Raw genomic sequence first — 24,839 nt, 5'->3', positions numbered from 1 at the left:
AACCCACCATCTATGCTGCAGGAAGGTCCTCAAAAAGTCATTTGAAGACACAGAGACATGTAAGAGAAGTAGCTGTCTCATGTTTAAAGGTCAGTCACTGCAAAGACCGCTGGTCGAATGCAGAGGCAGGCATCCAGGTAGACGCAGGATGGTCACTTTCACCTGAAAAGACAAACAATTTGCCTCTCAAATGGACTAAAAACGCCACTACATGATTGTGTTTTGACATTTCACCTCATGAACGTACCTCATTCTTGAGTGATTTGCTGATGTACATGTTAAACTCCTCCACACTGCTGGTGTGCAAGTCATTAATTGCCAGAATTTGATCTCCTTTGTGGAACAGACATGGCTGACCTGTCCATCCAGACACACTGACACACACACACACACACACACACACACACACACAAACAAGATGTTTCAACACTTCACATCAAGAGGCCTCATCAGACTATACCTTTACTATTATTACGACACCTGTCATTATTATTAGTCATAAGTCTATTGTTATTATTGTTGTTAATGTCATTATTGTTGTTATTATGCATACTATTAGTATATTATCATGATACTCTGTGTCTTCTCTCTCCCACTCCTTCTTTCTCTCTCAACCCAACCGGTTAAGGCAGATGGCTGCAGACTTAGAGCCCGGTTCTGCTTGAGGTTTCTTCCCATTAAGGGGGAGTTTTCCTTGCAGCTTTCGCCATATGCTTGTCTTTCTATTTTAGTCGAGTTGGGCCTCTGTAAAATAAAGAGTAGAGTATAGACCTGCTCTATGTGAAAAGTCGGGTGATGTAAATCAGTTCACATTAAATACATAGCGATTGCTGTCTGATGTCATAGACTCTGACTCTATTAAAATCTATTAAAAGCAGCTCAGAGTCCTACAGTTACTGCTGCCTTGATGGATGAATCAAATCTATTAACAGGTTTCTAAATGGTTTCAAAAAGTTAATCCTGAACCAAACACACAATCTCAACTGAGTTAATATTAAAATCCAGTCTATAACAACTTAACTGAGTTTGACTTGAGAAAAAGCCCAAATTTATATTTATAAACGGATGTATGTAGCAGCTGAGAAGTAAACCTGTGTTTTCTTCATCTTCAAATGGATTGAGGATCCAGATTTTCCACAATTAAACTAATTAATACAAAAACCAATAGGAAAGAAATCCCAAATTTTCACACAATACAGCTTCTGAATCATCCACCACAAAGAGGATAGAGACGTTCATGCTCCTGCAATGCAGCAGCATTTGCATTTGAGCCAGAGCTCCAATGCAAAAACAGCCAATAAAGATGTGTAGTATCATCGCCAGCATTGCCTGATGTGAACTGTGTTTTTCACTATATGGGCGTGTAATTTCTGGGACATGAACAGTTTAAGTGTTTATATCAATATTAATGGATATGGAGAAATTAACAACGAGGAACTGATAATGAAGTCAGTGGTCCTCCTTTCTTATACAAAAGATACCTTGGTTTCCCATCCACTTCTGTTAGTGTCAGGTGTTTTTTCAAGTCTGCCTGCTTCACCTCAATGTCTCTCTCCTCTGGGCTGATGAAGTCAAGGCTTGAATGAAAAATAAAAGACAAAAATATCTTATTTTATAGTACTGTATATCTATGTTGTATAGAAATATAACAATCCTGACATTTCCCATTCAAGATCAAGCGTTCAAAGCAAACAGGTGTGTTAGTATAAACACTGCTGGCATTTGAAGCCTCCAGATTCAAGTTTTTCATAATGTTACAAAAGTGTGTGCTTATCATCTCCCTCCTTCATTACAGTGGCACGAGTGTCTGTACAGGTAATGACCTACATTTTCTTTGAACCACTCATTCAAATTATTGCAGCTGAGTTAATAATGTTTAATGTGTAGTGATGATTGTATCATGATTCCACTATTAGTTCCCAGCCTGCAGAAACCACTGAAACCAGTCAAGCAACATGTCTGTGGTCACAGCATTCATTTCAGGTTATCTATTTCACTGAGTCATCTTAAATGTAGCCAAAGCATAAATGTGCCTTTTTAATATGTGCTCTATAAACATGACAAAGCAGTTTGATTGGCAGCAGCACAGACAGTGCCACAGTGTGTTTCAAATGTCTGTTTGTGCTATTTACAAGTCGGGCAAATGTTGAACGAGTGTTCATGCTTCAGTTTATCATCACATCCCACAGAATTGTTCCTGTTACTGCTGATATAATGCAGACATAAAAGTTACAGTTCCTTTATTGCAAAAGAGTCTCCTGAATTCACACTTTTTATATATACATTTTTTTTTTTAAATTCATGATTCTATTACTTATGTGTCACCTCTCAGTAGAGCTTTCTTTTTGCAGTCTCTTCACGTTTGGTCTTTCCGACATCTCCACAGGAGAGATGGCACCGGTTTCACTGGAGCTGCTGCTGGAGTCTGAAAGATGTGTTTCTTCTCTGTAAAAACAAGTAATAGCATGGGGGATTATGAGATCAGATCTTGATACACATCTCAGTTACATTCATCTTGTTGTCAGTGATGTATTCTTGGTTGACAAATGACAAAACACTGCTTGAGACAGCTTGGAGAGATGGTTGGAAAATAGTCACAGGCTGGATGACTTACATGCATATAACACATTCTGACTCATTTGCAAACCCTTGATGGACAGAAGACCGTATTGAAAGAGGTACAATAACATTTTGTCTCAGTTATACAAAAGACAACCAGATGTCTTTATATTTTTTAAATAGTTAATAAAAGCAGCATGGGAGAAGCAAACAACTCCCAAATCACTGTGGAGGCGCAAGATGACTCTTAATTAAAAGGTACTTTAGAAATACGTTTCTTGACCCTAATGCCAAATATAGAGCGAAGATATTCTTCAGTATGCACAGCACATTCAGATATCAGTGTGATACGTGCAAAATGTACACAAAGTTTTTTATGATAGCAAATTCAGTCAAACAGAGTATTTTCCATACAGGGAATGATGGCATGGAACAGCTGGGAAAGGAAACGAGGATGTCGTTAACTGATTGTCTAGCTGGTGTATCTGGTGATTAATGCAATCTAAACAGGAAGATTAAATCTGATTAGCTGAAGACTTGCCCTCCTTGAGATATCAAATGTACACACTTTACATTATGGATGTGATTAACGTCTTAACTAAGCAGTCAACTGTGACGGCAGCAAGCAATGTAGCTCATCATGGAGCTAATTACTGAGTGTTTCATTTGGGACAACAGTCTAAAAATAACAGCTAAAGGTTATACACCCATGCTATCTATTTTAGCTTATACAAAGGCTTGTGTTTCTTATCTGCATCTTCACTCATCACGGTCAAATAAAAGGTAAAGATGTCATAGACACACACACAATTTCATGGCTTGTTGGGTATGAATCAGTGACGATAATCAGTGCCATGCAGTGTGTTCAAGAGCTCTTTCACAAGAGGAAAAGATTCTTTTCAAATAGTCAAGTCAATAAGTTGCTTAACAGGCTCTGAGGTGCTGCCTTTCTTATATCCTTCTTAGTCCTGGAGTGTCAACAGTTTTGTGCTGTAAAAATAACACCCTTGTTGTTGTCAGTCTAGATGTTTGAGCCAATGACGCCATGGTTACCTCCGATCAGAGAGCTATTTCGGTATCTAGGGCACTGACTAAACACGTTACACAAAGAGCACAGGGAAGGGTACTGACACTGAAGACAAAGTGAAAAGTCAAAAATACACACAGCCCAAAAAGAGGAAAAGACCCAGCGATGAATCTGACATCTACCTGTCTTCAGCGCCTGTCTCCTCATCGAATGTGGGTAGTGGAGAAATCTGGGTCTTCAGCTTGTCATAGACCTGAGTGACAGATCTCAACAGAGTCCCAGTGGTATGTGCTTCGACTTCACAATCCCTGGAAGCATTTGGCACAATTAACTGCTATCAATTTCAGTAATAATCAGCAATTATTTATCAATTTAAAGGATTTTTTTCTCTCAGTTATCTGGCACATTATACATCAGACTTACACTGTGTGAGCCAGCTGTTCATCATCTTTAAGCTCTGTCATGGTTTCATATCTACAAAACGCACAGATTCACATCAGAGCAAGCAAGCAAAAAAGATAAATACTCAAATAATCAAACTCACAACTCAAGCATGTGTTACTTGAAGAATGAAGGTGAATTAGTGATTATAAATGTGATTTTTTTGTCTGTAAATTATCAATGAAAATAATCAATACACTGTCACACATGTACACATGAGGAAGGAAACTCACACTGACTCCCCCCTGCTCCAGCCATCTGTCTCACCATTTTCCCTGACCTCATTCATGCCATTTGGGGAGATCAAAAAACAAAAAAAAGGCAACAACCACTATAAGTTACAGTCCGTCACAATTTATGAGTTACATTTATCAATTACATAATAATCAAAAAAATACAAAAAAATAATCGTCAGTGGCAGCCTTACTTTTGTTTGTCTTAAATAGGATCTTGGATAGTCATAGATTGGATGCACAGGCTCTGATGCTCGTCTTCTCACATGATCTTCATCCTGCCGGTCAATCAGAAAGCAAAAGAAAAGCCACTTCCGATTAACCTAACTAATGCCTTAAAGAGTCATCCTTTCAATTCAATTTGTGTTTTCAAATTAGAAAAAGAGTCAAGAGAAGATACCTTTCCTTTTTCAGTGTTGATGCCCAAACTGTTTGGGGATGGATCAGACATGGACCGTATTTTCATCTTTGGCTGAAGGGCTACCTAAAAGACAAAATAACACAGACAAGTTAAAGCACCTACATGTTCAATATTTAAATGATTAGATTATCTTTGACATTATTCTGAAAGCAGAAGGTTTTGTTTGTAAAGAAATGAGACAATCCTGATGAAAATGTGCAGTGTGTTGCTTTCAGCCCATTCCTCTTAATATACTTGTGTCAAATCCATTGTTTATACTTTTATATATGTCCAAGTTATTTTTTTTCTATTTAAGAACAACCCTAATAATATACCTAAAGGCATAATGTTGCTGTGAGAAGAGATAAAGAACAGTAAGAGTTCTTGTATGGGCATTTCACTAAAAATGATCAGAATTTCACCAAAATAACAAAACAGTGATCAAACTGCCATAAATTCATGTGGGTTGATAATTAGCTTTAGACTAACAGACATAAGAAGAAGAAGATTGCAACAACAGATTGTTTTGTTTCTGTGTAGTTTGAGTGTCATTATGAGTTGGACATAATGAGTGAGCAAACGTGTGTTTCATGTGTGTCTTTCCCTGCACAGAAACAATCCATTCAGATCCATACAATGCAAGTTCATGACTGACTGATTTGGGCAGTCTTGATGTGCCTGAGTAGTATCAGATTGACAGGATGCATGCATTTAGAGAGGTTAGCCAGATTAATGAAGAGCTCAGGTTGCAACATTACAGTATGAACTAACCTTGTCAGTCCCTACAGCAGAACTCTTTTTCCGTAACAGAGGGTTTGAAACAACCTGTCAAAGCAAAATGAAATGTCAAAGAGCTGGTGGATAAGTACAATTAATAGATGACTAATAAAACTATATGGTGAAGATTTGTAGGAATCATCAAGAACACTGAGAATTTAGACTGAGCATCCAAAGTGATGTGAAAACGGAGGAAAAAGGCTATTGTGGATTTTGAGTAAATGGATTTAACATAAGCTCTTACCTAAAGGTCCACTTACTAACTTATGTGGGTCAAACTACTGTTTCTAAACTATCGGAAATTAACTTTAAAGCTTCATTTATTGGATATTGGCTGAAGCTTGTTAGGTTTCATTTCAGCCAGTGAGTCATGTGTAATGTATTTCTTTTTGAAAGAAACATAATGAAGAATTAATGATGATTGTGGTGAACACAGATGAGGAACACTGGACAAATTTTCTTCATATTTACCTCGATTGTTTGCTGTCCGTTTTTCATTTCCTTTAGCAGAAAATATACAAAATAATTATTGTCAGCGACAGTAACACAGCTGGTAAACAAACATGACAGATACAGAGATACTTGATCTCCTTATGTTGTTATATGATAAAGAATTAAAGTCTAAATGTACCTCTGGACTGACGAATTTATGTGGCCTGTTTATCAGGGCGTTATAAATGTCAGAGAACCAGCCGTCCACGTACTCGCTAAAAGCAAGAAGGGCAAATGAACATCATTTTTGGACTACATGAATTATGGCTATTACATTAAATTCAAAATGCAATTCCAAAGTCAAATATAATGTGGAAAGAAGCGACATTTAGCAACAATTTGGTGTGAGCAGAGTGGAAACCAAAGCCATTATCAGCTGATTGACTGTTACTAAACAAAGCCACAACATAATTTCATTTCAATTGTTGGAACTCTCAGAATAGCAGAATGTGTAAAGGGTGGCAGGGGGTGTTTTATGAGGCACTATGAAAGTGTCAGTGAGGGCCTTGTGGGGGCGATTGGCCAACCCAACTGTGGCCTGAATTGCTGACTGACTGACCGTTTAGCTGCACTGCACATTGCCATTATAAAATAGAAAACCAGTCTCTTTCAAAAAATACAGATTTGCAATGTTTGCATTTTAGAGCTGGAACAATCAGATTACTTGTTTACTAATCTGATAATATTTTCATTGTACATAGTCATTTTTACAGAAAAAATACCAAAATTATCTGGTTCCAGTCTCTTAAATGTATTTAATATAATATGAATGGATTTTCTGGTTTCTTTAGTCTTCTATGAAAGTAAATTGCGTATCTTTGGGTTGTGGACTGCTGGATAAAACAAGACATTACAAGGGCTTTGGGAAACAGTGATTGAAATTTTTTTTTTTTATTTCTTTTTTTTTTTACCAAACAACTAATATATCAATTAATAATAAAAATAATCATTTGTTGCAGCCCTACTGCATTTTTGGAAAATCCATATACATTTGATAAAGCTAGAACACAATAAAAAGTGATTGAAATTCATTTTTCATATTAACTGTTATCAAATACCACAGATGATTTACAACAGGTTTTATGATTAAAATTAGGTTTACATTTTAGGTTGCTGGTGGCTCATCCAGCCACTCATCATTCCCACAAATCCCTAACACAGTAGAGTAGTGAAAAGAAATTCCTATGTGTCTGTCTCCAGTGTGGTATGTATTGTAGGGACTTTTTACATGACGGTGCAGTAAAATGCATGGAAGTTCCTCACTGCTTTGGACTACCTGCAAAAACCACCTGAACCAACCTGCTCTCCCCGACGAGGAAGTAGTCCCGCTCAGCAGCCCTGATGTAGAGTACACAGGACGGTGAGCACTTAAAGCTCTTCTGGATCCAACTCCATCTCTGGTGGTTCTGAGGGTTCACATATAGCAGGGAGATTCTGATAAAGGGACACAGAAAGATGCTTATTAAAGTGGTACAGTAAAGAGGAATGTTTCATGCATTGGGTGGACAGTATTAAAAATCACTCAGTAAAATGAAAGGGGAATAAATAGATTTGGGGAAAACTGAAAAGCATGTTTTCAATGTTTTATTCTTTATGTTCTAAGGTAAAAATATGCTCTTTGATAACATACTGTGATAAGTCTATCCCTCCAAGTGACTTGTCCATTTCCTCATGATCCCTGAAGTACTTGAGTTGATGTTGTTGCTCACTGACTTTATACAGTACAAAATATCTCTTCTTCCATGATTTCTGTTGGAGAAACATGAAACAAAGTGAATTAAAAAAAAAAAAAAAAAAAAAAAAGCACCCAAATGAAGATCAATATCTAGCATTCATTGTGCCAGCTCTGTTACCTCTGTCTTCAACCGTTTTGAGGGAGGAGACTTGAACAGATAACCAGATCTTATTTCTGTCACATCTTTGGCTGGTTTGTAGAACACCGCTTCGCCTGAGGGCAAATGAAAAGCTTTGTGATCTTTTGCTTAAATGGTTTACCTGTAGAAATCTACAACTATTTATTTCCAACACTGTAGGTGAGGGAGAATAGAGAAATAGTAAAAAAAAACCCAACTAGATTAAAAAAAGTACAGTAGCAGTTAAAAGTTTGGACACACTTCCTCATGTAAGTGATTGGGAAAGCGTGTCTAAACTTTTGATTGGTGTAGTAGATAAAACAAAGGACATCAGTAAGTGGCTATAATCCAAACAGTTGACTGTGTTAACATGCATTATGTTAGTACATTAGCATATTCCAGGTTTCCTAGTCAAATGAATCTTTTTTAACAAGACAAGCCATAAAAGCAAGTTGTCTACACTGTAAATAGCTACAAAATACCAGTAAATAAACACCCAAATGAAACATTAAAACAGATGTGACACAACACCTGGGCTCTTCTGGTTCTTGCTCATTGTGACACCACACCTAAACAAAAATAACACAAGAGTTTAACAGTCTATGTCTCTTCAAAACAGCATAAAAATATGCATGGGGAAATAGTTAACCTTTTAACAAACGATGTAGGATTTAACAGTAGACACGTCACGCCTACACGAAAGTAGAGCATGAAATAGAGCTTTGTTAACAAACAGAAGATGTAAATATAATGGGGGAAAAATAGAAAATGTTATGATTTAGACAGTTCCCTGAAGAGGCATAACTGTCTTTAATTGAAACACACACATATGAAAATACAGTATCTCTATTGTTGTAACTCAAGAATTTGTTCCACACCATTAACATTTACACAATTAAACACTTGTCTAAACCAGAACCAATCAAGTGTTGGCTAGTGGATGCATGTTAAATTTTATATCACAGAGCAATTAAACAGGAAAAACTAATCATTTCAACACATAATCAGTGAAAATACTGGAGAAACACTTACCTGTGGAGCACCTGTATAGAAATCCTGTGTACCTCTCTCTCTTTGACAACAAGCACTGCTGAGTGAGGAGGCTGAACATTTCCTTATAGCTGGCAAACAATAGCAAGATAGTTACAGTATACTCAGAACTTGAGTTTCTGGTTCTTTGCTTCAGTGGTTTGTATGGGATAACACAGCGGTTAGACCTTAAACCGCTGTGTTTTCATGATTCAACTGAAGGATGATGTATTTAACCCCTGTGTTCATATGACACTTTTTCAAAATGATAAGTGAAAAAAACTTTTTTTCTAAATGCATGCACACAAGTCTTCAGTGTTACTGGCATGGATTGTTTTAAAGTTAGATTGGCTGAGGTCCAACAAGCCAATGAAAATTTAAGGCACCACATTGAAGAGCTCTGCAGATAAAAAAAAAAAGTCAACTTTTTAACATCAGATTTCTTATGTAGATATCTCATGAATACTGATGACTGTATAGTTTACTTTAAGTGTGGACAAAATAAGTGAGTCATAATGGGTTAAGTTGGTTGCACCAGTTTTGAAAACCAGTAAACAACTAAGTAACCGTTTGTGAATACTCATTAATAATAATCAATTTATTTATATAAATCTAATCAGCCTTGGCAAATGTACTAATGCACACCAATGATGGACAAACACATTAACAGGACTTTAAGACTATGATACCAGCTCAGCACCTTGGATGTTTGTACATTTCAAGCAAATCCAATCCAAATGATTAAGATATTTAAGTCTGACAGGTGGTAGGCCCATTAACCGACAAACATATGATACCATATGATACCATTCTACACCCACACCACCAGTGTGACTACAAAAGAGCATTCACATTGGACACAAGTCCAAGTCCGCTGGTGTGGACAACAACCTCAAAAATGGCCGTAAAATATAATGAACACCTCTGTGAAAGACCCTAAACAATGTGTGGTGATGTGTTTATAGCAACGCTGACATTCAAGGGTTTCTTGTGTCAGAGGCAGATGCACTATGGCAAACCCAGCATATAGGTGAAGAAGAGTAAAGACCTGAAAAACACAAACATGTCTGGTAGAAGTAGAGGAGAGGGCAGTAGTAAGTAAATAGTAAGAGAGGAGACATTTCCAAGGTGAAATGCAGACGATAAAACTCTTGCACTGATTCAAGGTTGATTTATCAGCAGAGTCACTGTCATGTGTAGTCCATAATCTAAAATGACAAGCAAATTTCTCTCGAAAGTGGCTTGTTCGTCTATCCCTGATCTTAAATTTATCTCACAAAATGGCATGTCAGTCTGAGAGATCACGGTCGATGTAACTCTGAGAAGGAGGTATATGGCCTTGCTTTGCTGTGCCAGTTTTTCTATGTCATCTGATGAAAAATATGTCAGGATAAAAGGGAGGAAGAGACGGGTCAGTCAGATTTCAGGAGATATTCTGTGCACGTACTGTGACGTGGGCATGACTAAAATGTGACTTTAGCGCTGTTAACCATTACGCAGAGGGACATCAATCCAGCAGCTGCTTTTGTCAGATTTGACATCTCCCTGCTTGTACATATGGATGGCTCATTTGTGCTATGCATGTTAAAGGTCATTGGTTATGGAAAACATTTTAAACAGGCAGTGTCTGAGACTTAATTTAACTTTCTCAGGGTGAAGATGCGATTCATTACACTGTCTACTTGATAGATTTGTGTAAAAGCACTCTCATAAAGGCCACAAGAACACAAACACTCACATACTTACATCAAGGTCATTGTCAGGTCAGTATAAATAAAGCTCTTGGGCTTCTTGTTTAGTAGGACACTGAACAGCAGTTTAAATATCTGCATTACAGTCCTGCTACAGTTCAGATTCACCTTCTGCACGTGTTTACCAGAGCATCAGAACTTTGGAGTTGACAGGTGGACACCCTGTCCCTGACCCTCCCCTACGACCAGGCTGTCACATCAATGACAGACCTATAAAAGCCCTCGTGGTCGTCTTGTCTCTGGTGGTTAGTGGAGTTTTATCCGCACTACTGTACAGAAAATGAACAGTAAGGTAGGAATGAAGGCCACAAATGAAGTAAGCATTTCAACTTTGGTTTCTTTTTCAGAAGACATGTCAATGACAATATTGACCTGCTACCCTTGCAGTTCCTTTTATCTGCAGTTCTTGATTGATTTTTGTTTTCCTGCCTCTGTGTATTTCTAAGGAAACGCTTTTCAAAAATCAGCAGCACCTGAAGAAACAAAGAGCTGCCATTGCCCACAGAATGAAGAAGCTAGCAGCAAAGCAGGTGGAGATAACAGTAAGTCTGTTATATTTCTTACTCTGTTATGAGTAGAAATACGATACAATACAGATTGCATCCAGTCAGTCGTTAGTTGATTATTTCTCACCTCCTTTTATTTACTAGCCTGCAAGCTAATAGTAAACACCTGCAAAATCACACAAGGTGGTGCCACATGATGGAAATATTGACTTTGTGATGTCTTGTGATGTGTCTCTATACCTCTTAAAAGTCAGAGATATTGTTAAAGTCAATCATGGTTGATGTGGGAACACTCTGAATCATTTAGGGGTTTCAAAACAGCAAACAGGAACATTTGTCCATGGTGTGCAAGTGTCAGTGAAGTGAAGCTCATGTTCGAAAACAAGCCAAGGGTGCAAGAGTCACCAAAGTCATTGTTATGTACCCTAAAATCATGATGCATGCTTTGTCACCTAGTGTGATGTGATTTGTGGGCTTTTTTCCCCATAGAGTTAAGTGATCAAGTGCCCACATAGTCTCATCGTTTTTTATTTTTGCTGACAGCAGAGGAACATGGAGTCTGCCCTTGTGCTGCGGTAGGAAATTCATTTCAAGGTTAAATTAGTTTTTTATTCTGAAACACACTTCTTTTTCTTTTTGTATTGTGGCAGTGGTCCTAGTGTGCCATTTTTCTGTGCTCTACAATCAAAGGGGCATGTCTCCCATAAATGTGCTTTGCTGTCATTTATTGCTCTCTGTTCTGTATAAAAGAATATTTTTTTAGATACGGGAAGTGTTGCATATGGTCCTAATTATCATACTGTGTTCAAAGGTGGTTATATCAGGTGTTATTAACACTATCAAAAACACATCCCAACGGGATCAATATCAAGGGTTGGTCAATATCAAATAAAATAGCCAAATGCATGGCTATGCTTTTGACTATTTGAGATGAAAAATACTAAAACTGTATTTGTTCTGTTCCTCCTTACCCCCCATGGTACCGCAGAAAAAGACCAACGATCTGAAAGAGAAAATCAAAAAGAGATATGAGGATATGAAGCGGGTTCTGGATGAGGATCTTCGGATCACACTGACCCAGCTGGACGCGGAGCACGATGCCACAGAGAAGTTAGTGGAGGATAGGATAGAGGACTGCTACCAGCTCACCCAGGAGCTGGACCAGGAACTGGCCAACATCAGTGCCCAGGTGAAAAAGGACGCACAAGAAGTTCACGGCCAGGTGAATACAAATCCAAAATGCTGATTTCATTGCGATGCCATTTCCAATTTATGGGGCATGTACAGTCTATTTTACTTTTTGTGTCAAATTCTTAATGCTATAAATATATTGTTTTTATACCTTCTACAGAATGCTGAAACTGCAAAAAGGTATGTTTACATGACAGAATGTAACAGTCTTCTCTGCTACATAATTGTGTGCATAGTTAAATTTGCTAAATGAGGCACATATAGGAAACTAACTCAGTGGCTACAAGACATTACAACAAATTACAAACCATTTTTTCTCTTTTGACAAACGGGAAAAACCAGTGCAATTCAATGACGGAGAAGATGCGTAATTTACCTGGTATCTGGATTTGTTTATTTACCGCCAGTTGTTTGTGTCTCACTTACTGAAAATGCATGTTATTTTAATCAACCACACTTCCTTGTTTGTCTCAGGAACTTATTTACACACTATTAAACACTGTGTAGACAAAACTTGAGGCAAACATGTGACATCATGCTTATACCAAGAGTACCAAATTAAATCCAATAATCATTCTAAGATACTTCCTTACATACTTTTTGGTAATGTTTGTTTTATAAATGTAAAGCACTATTACTATGATTACTATTTGTTAATGTCAACTTTAATATGGTCCTAGTTCTTCCATGTTTTATTTGTATTTGATTATGTGTTTATACTTGTGGTCTAAAATAGATTTGTTATTGTTTCTAAAAAAAGAAAAAAAAAGAAAAGCTTGACAATCAACCTTTCATTGTTCTCTGTCTTTTTCTTTTGTTTGAAATCAGAATTTCTGAGACACTGAAGTTGACTGACCCTGACCTGATTCACATAGATGAGTTCAAGAATGCACAGCTTCTGAGTATAACCATCAACTTGCTGTTGTTCATCAGATCCCAGATCCCAGTCACCAAGAAACTGTTTCAGAGCTGTGAGTTAACCTAGAACGACAGGTAGATTGAAATATGAAGGAATCTTGCTCCAGGCTTTCTCAAAGGTTACAATTACCATGCCACTGTTATCAAATCTGTCTCAGTTGTAGGAAGAACGTGACAACTTATCTGCACTATCTTATGTACAAAACACTGGACTGATTTGTTGTGTGTTCTGCAGATGCTGCAGATGTTGTCCTCAATGCCGACACTGCCCACCCCAAGCTGATTATCTCTTCAAATGGTGACTCAGCCACCTACACGGACACCTGGCAGGATGTCCCAGAGACACCCGCTCGCTTTGACACCACCCTAAATGTAATCAGTCAGCAAGGCTTCAACAAGGGCTACCATTACTGGGAGGTGGATGTGAGTGAGAAGACCTACTGGGAACTGGGTCTCACCTACCCGAGCATCCCACGCACGGGCCGAGAGGAGGTCTGCTGGCTCGGCCGTGGCAGGGAGTCTTGGTGTGTGGAATACTTTAATGGAGACTACACAGCCTGGCATGGTGGTGTTCAGTATGAGCTGCCCCTGCTGGCAGGAAGACAGTTCACTCGCATTGGGGTATTCTGCAGCTTCCCTGGGGGCTTAGTGTGCTTTCTAGGAGCTGATACCATGACCCCCCTCCACTGCTTCTGCACTGGGACATTCACTGATGCCCTGTATCAAGCCGTATGTCCTGGCCACGACAATGAAGGCACAAACTGGAAGTCCCTAAAGATTTGTGATGCTTCCCGATCAGATCCTGTTCTTTGAGGTGGGGCAGGAATGCGTTCAGGGTAGAATGGAAGGAGCAGAGATTGTCAGGAATGTGTTGGGCTACGGGTTATGCGCATCAGCTGCCTGATCAAACATTCCTGACTTGTGAAACAGTGCGTGTCAGGCTAGTCTAAATATATTTACAGGAATAGCTGGAGAGTATCTCTACTTTAGATTCACCAGTCATTTTCAGTAATTCATGCTTTTCTTCACAGTGGACATGCCAAAGCTGCTCATTGTGTTCTGGCTAAATGGTTATTTCCTCAACTGATGATATGATAGTACATCTCTCAATACTTTTTAACATCTCAGACCTTTGATTCCTACTGAAGACATTGATCTAAAAAAACAGGTCAAAAATATGTTGTTTAATTTTCTTAAACAGATTAAGTAAGTTTTACAAAAAGGTGGGCACTGTACCTTTTTGCAAACATTACTCAAACAGAAGTAAATACTGTATTTGTTAGGGACTATTTTCTGTTGCAGACTAATACACACTTGGAGTGCTTGCCAGTATTTATGGCAACAAAACAGTGTATCTGAGATCATGTTCTTAGTATTGAATAAACCTGTCACCCATTGCAACACTGTGGCTCATACATGTGTTTTTAATAGTTTTTATGGACTCATAGCACAGAGGAATCATCTATATCAGGCTTTGACAACAAGGCGAAACCTGTTAACAGATTCAATTAAAATATATAAAATATCACAAGCCTTACCTTTTATGTTTGAACAGAAAGCTAAAGATGTTTATTGTCTATTGTCATTAGAAACATGGACAGATGAAAATATAAAACAATAGTGAGTATGACTTCAGGGTTTCGTTCAAAAACATTTTTATTACATTTTTAATGTCTTCAATATTTGATAGTAATATTCAGTGTATTCATTTACCATGTCAAGCATCATATCAGCCTTTCAATGTGATCTTTGATCACATATATGCTAGGGGAGGTGATAAAAAGAATTACACAACTCATTACACAATAAATTCTTTATGTTTAATACAATAAAATGTTTACATAAGCATTCCTCTGTTTCGAAATTATTTAAACAAGGTATTATTGCCCCAAAATGAAAAATTGGGCCAGATTATACTTTCTATTTAATGCATTCATTCATTTTTCCAAATCTTTTCAAATATATTCCTGAGGACAACAGCATTTAACACCGGAAAGCATTTAAAATTTTACCCTCTAAAAATAATTTTTTCCCTCCTTCAATTCCATTCCAAAACAAGTGGAGCAAACACTACTTTCAGCACAGGTTGGGCACCACATCACTGATCAGAGATCCATGTGTCGAGAGGATTCGAGAGTTGTGTCTGTATTGGACAAGTGCACTGGTTAAAATGGGAAATGCCAGTATTGATCACACCTCTGGCTCCAATAAATATTATATAAGTGTGCTATGAAATAAAAAAGTGACTGATAAAAAATACAAATAGTGAAAAGGGGAAAATGACAAATTAAAGCTATTGCTGAACTTTTCCCCAAAGTTCCTGACGCATGCAGTCATGTGAATAATGTAAAAACATTGCAGCAACAGTGAGAGTGTGTATTGTAGACATGTGGATTGTGTATGTTCAGACTTGTCACCACCAGTAATAGCTGCCTCTGTGATTGACACACTTAAGGACAATGACACAGCGTATCTGAAGAACAAACTTTATGTAAGCTGTAATGACAAAATGGCAAATGTCTTTCATTTGAAAAAATATATTGTTAGTTTTTATCAAATAACTCAATGACAATAAATCATTCACTAAATAATACAATGTTATTTTAAGAAATAGTTGGCAATATGTTTAAAAATAATAAATCAAAGCAATCTAATTGTTTTTTGTTTTTACTTTAATCGAAATCAAAGCTCAATTTTTAAATTAAGTAGGAAGACATTGCTTATTACCTGTTACTGTGTGTTACAGTGTAGTGTGTGTTAAAGTGTGACAATGTACAACACTAATATACAGTGAAATGATGTGGCATTTGTGCTTTGGGCTCCCGTCCAGCTTTACATAATGATATTTCCCAAATGTATGACACAGCTTTAGACATTCTCAAGTTTTCTATCTGGAGTAAAAATCCTAAAATCTGTATCATATTCTTTGCTAAAGATACAGTTGTGAAGAGGAATGTCTTAATTTAAGGATTAAAAAAAGGGAAATTCATAAAACTGATTTGTTGGACCCTGACTATTAATAAGACAAATGCGTAGTTTTGATCATATGCAATTACATGAACTTCACTTATGCAGGCTTGAACAACAAGCGAGTGAAGTTGTCAACATCACGCTGAGAAAACTGGCAAAGTTTGCAAATGATCGTTGCTTTTATGGAGGTGGACTATATACTATGCACTTGACCCAAGATCTCATAGAACTAAGCATTACACAGCAAAAGATTGGACCTTCCTAGCCATACATATATGAAATTCTTTAACATTACATTTACCCACTTCATGGGACATTAAAGAACCTGAGGATGCCAGCATGCTGCTACCAACTTAAACTTGCTAGGAAGGCTGAAACACTGCGCCTTTGGCAAGAGCATCATGAAGTTTGTGCTCAGAGGAGTGTTGTCTTTTTCTTTTGCCTCTTTTCTGGACGATTGACAGCTGAAAACATTAAAACACAGATAGCTGAAAATGATCTGATCCATTTTCCAGATGCGTTTTTTGTTTTTGCCTCCACATCAGACAGGGCTGTTAATCAAAGCAGGTCCCTCATTTCTCATATGGCAAACATAGGATTCGTAATCACTCTAATTTGTTTCCTAGTAGAGATTTCTATAGACTGACCTGAGATAAAACATAAGGACAGCATTCATTCACAAAGGCTTTTAAAAGAATAGTTTGACATTTTTGGAAGTACGCTTATTTCCCCTGAGTTGGAAAGAAAAGATTTAAGGTAACTCTCATGCATTAAGGGATATGGAGCTACAACCAACAGTGTAGCACAAAGACTGGAAACACACCTCTAAACCTTACTAATTATCACATCAAATCCACAACTTGCTGTAAGGTTTTGTCCAGATCAAATATAAGTATAAATATACGATATAACATGTTGATTAGTGAGCTTTTAGAAGTGCTGGAAGGCAGATTTTGTAACCCCCGGAAATTGCCAGGCTAGTTGTTTCCCTGTTTCCAGTCTTTTTGCTAAGCTAAGCTAATGAGCTGCTGACTTTAGATTCATATTTACTGTACAAACATGAAAGTGGCATCAATCTTCTCGAACTCTGCAATAAAGGTAATAAGCACATTTTTCAAATTGTCAAACAATTCATTTAAAACATTTAACTGTCCTTTGTTTTCTAATTTAATTTTGGTTAGTAGTTAGTTATTGTATTGTACACTGTACAAAGGACATAGGACTGCCTTTGATGGGTTCATTATGTGTTTCTGGAGAGATTACTCTCAGTCAATCAGAAACCCTGATCCAGACAATGAAAGCAAGCTTTGCCTTGAACAGTCCTGTCCACTAGGTACAGTTCCTTTCAACATCTGTTTCAAATGCTGGAAAATGGTGAAACACATATTCAGATATGATTCCCCAAACCCACAAAAAACTGGCAGCAAATTTTCTGGGTTGGTAGAATAACATGGATATTTCACAGTGCCTGTCGACAAAGATCAGATCAATGTGACGCCATTATTCTGAAGAATAACCTGAAGAGGAAGTTTCACCATCAACACATGAACGCGGAGTGTCACTGTAAATGTTTTTCTCTTCTCACGGAGTGCTCATTTTCAGGCCCAGCTACACATGCAAAATGTCATACGTGCTCTAAATGTGCAGTGTCCTGCTGGGCCTGAATCATCCCTGAATGCTTTGGCCGCTAAGTCGGTGCCTGATACAGTCAGTCTGGTCGGTCCAGTCAGTCAGTCGGTCAGTCTGTGGTGTCATACAGTACAGTCAGTCAGAGTGGCGGTCAGTTAAAATACAGTTCTTTCGTCAGCATAGAGACCACGCATGGAATCTGCTTCTTCTCACTGAAGCGTGGGTCTTCAGACCAGGACTCAAAGCTGGTGGCCACCATGTAGTTGACACGTGTCAGGATCTGCATTATTTCCAGCTGCTTGCCAAACTCGTTGAGGACATTGCAGAGCGCCTGGACAAACCAGGAGCCACGCCCAGGGTTCCTCCATGAGTAATACCCTGCAAAGTCATCATGGATCAGCAATGAAACTGCTAACTGATATCCCAGTATAGATGTTAAAAATTCTTAAAATACTCTCACTTCAAGCGTTCATACATTTGCCAGTAAAAATATTTACTTTAAAACTTCAATTCAAACTTATTTACCTGGCACAGTGGAGTAGGCAAAGAGGAAATCTGCCTCTACAGGGATCTTATGTCTTGGATTAGCATCAGTCTCCAGGGTATCGTTTGGCGGACCCGAATCTGTCTGTATACCATCATCAAATTCAGAACCCCGACAAGCCTGGTGAAGTAAATGAAATGACATTTCATTGTGATCCTGAGTAGCATTCTCAACGATGACCTGGTGAAGCAATTAAAAATTAACTGTTTTTAAAAGCTGGTTTAGGAAACACTTTTTAAACAATTATTATCCACCGTCCTTTTGGGGAGCCACTGAAAGTCATATCAATCTATCTACTCCACACTGTTACATCTACAGTTACTTTCTTAACTAAATTAAACCCCTCTGTTAACTACTTGGGTCAAAAGTGGTGAACACTGCAACCTGTCATACAACTGTAACATTATTGTTACTTCACAACCACCATATCACACCATATTTTTCTCATCACACTCTCATTTGTAAAAAATGAAGTCTTCAGAATTGCATACCTGGATGAAGAAGAGTTTTGGCTTTCCGACTAAGCTTTTGCACATGTCCCCCCTGAACAGCGAGGTCATGGACTTGATTGGCATGGCTCCGTCTGTGCCGTAGATCATGCCTTCCTCACCGTGGCTTAGCAGGATACAGGCGAAACACGAGCTGTCACTATGGTCTTCCTCCGAGGCTGACCCATACACACACAGACAAACACTCAGCTCTTAGGCCTCATTAAACTTTAGATTAATAAATTAATTAATGATCTCAGTAACGTTATCCAGTCTGGAACCTATTAAGCCCTTTACTCATTTCCGATACTTGAAGAATATGTTGTCGCGGTTGTGGATGTGACATTAAATATCTATAATGTTACTGTTGAAATATCAGTGTTTCCTTGGACGAATCTTGCAACACCATAAAAAGATTTAAAATGTAAGGTTCTTTTTATATATAAATGACTTTTGTGTATTTCAATTTCAATTAGGTTACAATTTTATAAACTTGTAATCAAATGTTGCGACTCAGCATATTGCTAGACCCTAACACACAATGGTATTTGTCTCCCAAGGAGCATGAAAGTGCTGAGCTAATTGCACTGCAATCTTCCTGCTGCCATTTAAGACGATGAGTTGTTTTGTGTGCAAAGTTGACATTTTAGCCAGCGGGCTACACGAGAGGAAAGCATTCATCCTCAAGAGAACACAACTGTGCTCATTAAACTTCATCACAATATGTCCATTAGATTTTTACAGCTTTTGTGTACTAGCAGACATTTTGACATGATGAAATCTGGCCAGTCGACCTGCAAGTCTGATTGATGATACCAAAAGTTGAACCTTTTCCAAGATGGGTAACAACTTCAGTAGTGTATGAAATTACTTTTACAACAGCACCACCTGCTGTTTTACCCAGGGGTTTACAGAAACACACATAATGGAGTCATTAAGTTTCTTAAATGTGAATTTAAGGCAGGTAACTGTACTGTAATGTATGTATAATTAATGATCTGTTATATACTTTAAAACTATTAACTTGCAAAGTCAGGGGACATCTGTGCTGCCAGTACCTGAAAATCCAAATCTTTTCACATTTTCATAATTTAGGTATCACCTTAACCAGGAATCCAGTCAATTCAGCATTGTTATGTATTTTGTCCAATTTAAGAGAAAAAGTAAAAAGTAAAAAATGATTTGGGCACCAAAGCGGAATAGCAGAAGACTTCACTACTCACCCTCTTTGAGAAGACGCTCCATCTTCTCACATGTCTGATCATTGTAGATGAAGACGTCAAAGCCCAGGCTCTTGAAACACTTGAACAGCTCACCCGCGTCTCGGTCCGTCCCATTGCGTACATTCATCCCTGTGAAGACAATCTGCTTAGAATACACACTCTTTATGCAATAATACTGAGCGTTGACATTGAAATAGGAGATGTACAATGTGTATGAAACATGTTTGCTGTACCTGTCTTTTCATCAAAGTTTTTATTATTGATGATGATGCACTTTCCCACTCGTTGGTGGCTCATCTTATACTGGAATGTTGGTGAAACAATTCTGTAATGGCTTTCAGAAGAGTAGTCCTGCTCCCGCGTCTGGCCATCCTTATTCTTCTTACTAGCGGAGTCAGAGAGAAAAAGAACATTGAGGAGAGTTAACACTGATGATGATAGCATTGTTAAAAATTGAAATTAATCACTACACTCCAACAATATTTATTACTATGCATAACATTTCTTAAGATAAGCTGATCATTGGAAAAATATACAATACTAATGAACACATCTATAGTAATATTATTACTACTGTTACTTCTTTTACACCACAATAACACAAAATAAAATAAAACCCCAAAAGAATAGTTATACGAATGAAAATAACTAAAATAAACATAGGAGCCATTTCAAAAAATGAATTTTAACCCAACAAACCTAACTTCTGTGATGCAAAAGGTGAATAAGTGCTTATCTTCAACAAGGTCCATAAGCGCTATTAAACTTGACTCTTACCCAACATGAGAGCGTCTTGGAAGCCAAAAGTTTTCAAAAAAATTTCCTGGACTCTTACAGAACATTACAATCACTTTTAAGCCCAAACTGTTTCTACAAATAAAGGTTACTATAAGACAAGAAAAACTCACATGAAACTGAAAACACTATGAACCACTTACTCAGAACCTAAAGTGTACATACATTTTCAAATAAGGCATTAACTTCCCGGCCAAATTTGGTCGCAGTAATCCACCGTCTGGTTAAAGAGAAAACTAGAACATTTTTGTAAAGCTAAGATATAAAAAAAAACTCAGTAGCGTATCAATGTAGATTGAGCGAGAGGAAATCTTCCACGAGTGGCAATTCTCACAGACCTGTCATATTTCCATTCTTGAAAAGATCCATCCAGATAGCTTAGCCAACACTGGCCCATTGGGGGCTTACAAAATCCAGGCTTGTTCCAGAAGAGCCTAGTCATCAGGTTACTCAAGCACGCGAACAATACACAGCAACGCGCACCAGCCACCTCATGCAAACACACTCACAGGCGGCCCAGCCATATTCGAATAAACATGTGATCCAGAACTTTTGACGCCTCCCTCCCACCTCCAAACTGTGCCAACATACCCTACCAAACAATTGCGTGAGGGTGGGCAAAGAGCTGCAACTCTTTTGCTGTGGGCTGGGCATGCCAGAAAGAGGAGCAGGTAGGAGGAGGGAGAAGAGGAATATGAGGCGGCTGTGTCGGACTTACCTGGGTTCGTCATTAAGCGCTACGCCACTCTGCATCTGAAATGCGTTGGTTTTGTCTCGTTTCTTTTTTTCCCCCAAAAGAGTACGTTTCTCCAGACCTGGCAGCTTAATTTTTGGCTGTGTACTAGGATACTGACATGCTCTCTGTACTGGATGGAGACCTGACTGGGCCAGCGGGTGCTGAGGACAGGGGCGGCGCACTGTGAGCCCCCTGAGTCAGCAGCCTTGCCACCACACCAGTGATTTCTAAAGGCCTATTCACACATGGCCCCTGTGCCTCGCTCCCTGCTGAGGTCAGACAGGGCAACAAGTTGCTCCTCTGCTGACAGGCACATAATCCACCTGTACCAACATACATACTGTGAGTGCCTAACCATCTCAGCCTTTACATAAGAGGCACAAGAAGGAAGACAAAAAGCAACCACTTTGCTAAACATCTTAATCTTTGATTAATCAAATAATCGTCTAAGCTCTACTACAAATGACTAAGAACATACACGTTATCAGTAATTTCTTTAGTTTAAAACAAAAATCAAGAAATGTAGACTAAGAGACAGGTATTATCATCTATATGACTCACAGATAAGCATGACTCAACAGGCCTCACATGTTGATCTATTGGTTGGTCATGCCTTCTTCCTCTGAAGGACGCCACTGAAGTACTGTAGATAAGCTGGTGTCAGTTTCATGTAATATTTCTAAATATGGCACACACATTTCCTGTTAGGTAGCCATGACTAAGCGACTATGCAGATATGGTATACGTCATTTAAACATTAACTTACTTCTCAAATACACTCGTCATGTATTAACTTCAAATAATTCAGCATATTTCAAAGGCACTTTTATTCTTATAAATCAAAACCCGAAATGCCTAATTTTGTTGTTTTATGTTTTTTTCTTTTTCTTTTTTTGTTGTTGTTGTGTTTTTAGAAACTAGCTTTATTTTTAAAAAATTGAGGTACACTGTTATCCTGGCAGTTTGGGATAAAAGTCAAAATGCCACACAGAACACACAGACTTAGTGTTTGATTATCAGTGTCTGGGAGAAACTTGCTCCACTATAAAGGTTTGTAGTGCCACCTTGTGAGTCAGACTGGAATAAACAGAGGCTACTCTCTGTAACGCTCATGTAATGTCAGTGATGCAGTTCTATGCTATCAACTTTTTTTGTGTCACTCACACTGAATTTAATATCATCCATGATTTTGGCCTTTGATCATGATTTGCCCCATTACACGAATTAGATACAAAACTGGGTTGTTGGGTCAAATCAAGGATAGAGTTTTTTAATTTTTAATAGTTTAAGTAGTCGGGTGCTAACAGGAAATATGCTACCTCCATGCTTAAAGAATACATTATCTTCTGAATACACCTCTGGTAAATTCCTATTCTCAGAATATTGGTGTTTTCTATTCTTCTATAAAAGCTGTTGCACACATTAAAGGTATACTATACAGAATTTTCCTAAAAAACAACATATAAACAAAAGTAATGACTCTCAATCATCACTTACAGTATGACCAACTAGAAGTGTGTGACGGTGTCAATTTTTGGGCAGTGGGTGTGTAGCCCTCAGCCAATAGGGAGTGAGGTTGGAACTTTTAGTGTAGTGACCAGGTTACATTGCTGTCTCCGTCTTTCTCCTCTGCTCCGCTCTGCTCTCTGTCTCTGTGAAATAGCTGTATATGAGCTGCAAGTCTATGTATCTGCTTGGGGGGGGGGGGCTGAGCTACACTCGCGCAGCGCAATGAGGCCACAGCGGACACGATGAAGCTCTGCATTCACACAAAATCTGGCAATGCAGTACCTTCCTGCAGGGTTGTGGAGGTGTGGACACTCACAATTCATGTTATAGCTTATACCACTGCTGCTTACGTTCACGCTTGTTGAGCCAGGGAGAAGGGGCTAACTTTGAATGCTATGTGTTTAGATATTTGGTGACGTACAACCATTGAAAAATAATTTCTACATTTATAAGGAAAATGTGAAATCAATACCTTAGAAACATTACTAATTTACCACAAAAGCATATTTTTCTTTCTACATTAAGTAGAATTTAAAAAGTTACTAGCACAGGAACAACCAGGGGGGTGATAACAAATACGCCTTGCTTGCTCAGCACCACTGCCACTAAAGATGAGTAACTACTGAGGGACAGGCCAGAGCAAAAAACAAAACAATCTACATAGACATTTCAAAAAGAACCACATTCTGAAGAAAAAGGAACAGGACTGCGACCACAAAATAGTCTAGTCATGCCTTTCAGGTTACGCAAGGCCTTTCTGCAAGACCTGCAACATATCAACAAGCTAAAAAGGCACATATTAGTCCACAAATGAGTAGTAGTTTAATAAAGGATAATAATCCTGCTGCATTATAACTCTAGTACTGAAACAACCCAACTCTCATAGACTACTGATAACCTAGGAAGGAGTAATAATGGAAGTGAAAGCTTCATGCAGAGTCCTATACATAATCTATTAAAGTGAATGTTAAGTGAATTTAATTCATTATGGTCCAAACTATGTTCATTTATTTATTTTATTTATGTGGGTTTATAGGTTAATGGATAAAAGAGGAAGTCACCCAAACAGTAGAAATCTCCCTCTGCGGTCAGGTTTGGCGTCTATTTCGTCTCCACTCAACTTCCCCTCTTCATCTCCAAGTTCAGTTGGGTTTGCAGGTTCTCCAGCCATCTGCATCAACACATATACTGCATTTCATCTCATAGTTTACTGTACATTAACTTATATTTAACAACTCCAGTTTCACGAACGTCGACTTCATTTTCATTTCCTTATTGCCCATCACTGCTAACATCAAAACTACTCAAAAGGTTTAAAATAATAATAAACAGCCACAGTTATAATAAGCTATGAGCTATACTAATTAGCTATTTAAATAATCACTTCAACCTAGTTAGCTTTTTGCCTGATTAGCATAAAACATATTTATGCCAACTTTCGCTATAACGCTAACAAACGGTTAAAACTTATCAACGGCTACGTTAGCATGAACTTACACTTTGTTATTCGTGTGTTATCTTTAAGTCAGCTTGGTTGACTGCACAAAAATTGAGCGTGTGTCGGTTTTTCTTCTCCGCAGTTTGTTTTATACCGACTTTCTATTCCTTAAAAATCTTCAGAAAACGAAAGTACGCTCAGCTTGGTTGTCTGGGCTGCGTCTCTACGTCACAGCCGTGCGTCACTCAGGTCTGCTCAAACACTTTATACAGCAGCCAAACTTCATAGACAGTATACACAGGTGGAGAGTTACTCACTATATTTATTCAG

General features: G+C 38.1%; 3 protein-coding genes across 3 annotated transcripts; 1 reads left to right on the top strand and 2 right to left on the bottom strand.

Moving 5' to 3' along the window:
• Window positions 1-90: 90 nt before the first annotated feature.
• On the bottom strand, window positions 91-8,338 carry LOC128381108 (pleckstrin homology domain-containing family S member 1-like). The gene is made up of 14 exons (XM_053341059.1): window positions 8,314-8,338; window positions 7,783-7,877; window positions 7,560-7,678; window positions 7,229-7,363; window positions 6,069-6,144; window positions 5,909-5,938; window positions 5,432-5,485; window positions 4,661-4,744; window positions 4,455-4,538; window positions 3,769-3,839; window positions 2,326-2,445; window positions 1,482-1,577; window positions 248-374; window positions 91-162 (listed from the first exon to the last, which is right to left on the bottom strand). Exons 1-14 carry the CDS (start codon window positions 8,336-8,338, stop codon window positions 91-93), a joined length of 1,188 nt encoding a protein of 395 aa, XP_053197034.1.
• Window positions 8,339-10,860: 2,522 nt separating this feature from the next.
• si:ch211-28p3.4 (E3 ubiquitin-protein ligase TRIM39) lies at window positions 10,861-13,990 on the top strand. The gene is made up of 6 exons (XM_053341058.1): window positions 10,861-10,878; window positions 11,009-11,104; window positions 12,057-12,290; window positions 12,420-12,439; window positions 13,088-13,230; window positions 13,413-13,990. The coding sequence occupies exons 1-6, from the start codon at window positions 10,861-10,863 to the stop codon at window positions 13,988-13,990; spliced, it is 1,089 nt and encodes a 362-aa protein (XP_053197033.1).
• An 855-nt stretch (window positions 13,991-14,845) lies between these two features.
• On the bottom strand, window positions 14,846-24,242 carry casp7 (caspase 7, apoptosis-related cysteine peptidase). Its single transcript, XM_053340753.1, has 6 exons — window positions 24,133-24,242; window positions 20,265-20,416; window positions 20,032-20,160; window positions 18,812-18,987; window positions 18,302-18,440; window positions 14,846-18,154 (listed from the first exon to the last, which is right to left on the bottom strand). Exons 1-6 carry the CDS (start codon window positions 24,240-24,242, stop codon window positions 17,928-17,930), a joined length of 933 nt encoding a protein of 310 aa, XP_053196728.1. The 3' UTR covers window positions 14,846-17,927.
• Between the last annotated feature and the right edge of the window lie 597 nt (window positions 24,243-24,839).

This window comes from Scomber japonicus, chromosome 20 (genome assembly GCF_027409825.1).
Source record: "Scomber japonicus isolate fScoJap1 chromosome 20, fScoJap1.pri, whole genome shotgun sequence".
Lineage (NCBI taxonomy): Eukaryota > Metazoa > Chordata > Actinopteri > Scombriformes > Scombridae > Scomber > Scomber japonicus.
Note: the sequence above shows the minus strand (reverse complement) of the source record. Positions and strands in the feature narration are given on the sequence as shown.

Excerpts from the sequence above, each read along its gene's own strand:
- LOC128381108 (XM_053341059.1), bottom strand. The coding sequence starts at position 8,338 with ATGAGCAAGAACCAGAAGAGCCCAG. Across the intron at positions 4,539-4,660 it reads TCAACACTGAAAAAGGAAAG|GATGAAGATCATGTGAGAAG; the intron begins GTATCTTCTCTT and ends ATTGACCGGCAG. Across the intron at positions 1,578-2,325 it reads AAAGAAAGCTCTACTGAGAG|CCTTGACTTCATCAGCCCAG; the intron begins GTGACACATAAG and ends TTTTCATTCAAG.
- si:ch211-28p3.4 (XM_053341058.1), top strand. Across the intron at positions 12,440-13,087 it reads AATGCTGAAACTGCAAAAAG|AATTTCTGAGACACTGAAGT; the intron begins GTATGTTTACAT and ends GTTTGAAATCAG. Across the intron at positions 13,231-13,412 it reads CAAGAAACTGTTTCAGAGCT|ATGCTGCAGATGTTGTCCTC; the intron begins GTGAGTTAACCT and ends TGTGTTCTGCAG.
- casp7 (XM_053340753.1), bottom strand. The coding sequence starts at position 24,242 with ATGGCTGGAGAACCTGCAAACCCAACTGAACTTGGAGATGAAGAGGGG. Across the intron at positions 20,161-20,264 it reads AAACTTTGATGAAAAGACAG|GGATGAATGTACGCAATGGG; the intron begins GTACAGCAAACA and ends TTGTCTTCACAG. Across the intron at positions 18,441-18,811 it reads CAAAACTCTTCTTCATCCAG|GCTTGTCGGGGTTCTGAATT; the intron begins GTATGCAATTCT and ends TTACTTCACCAG.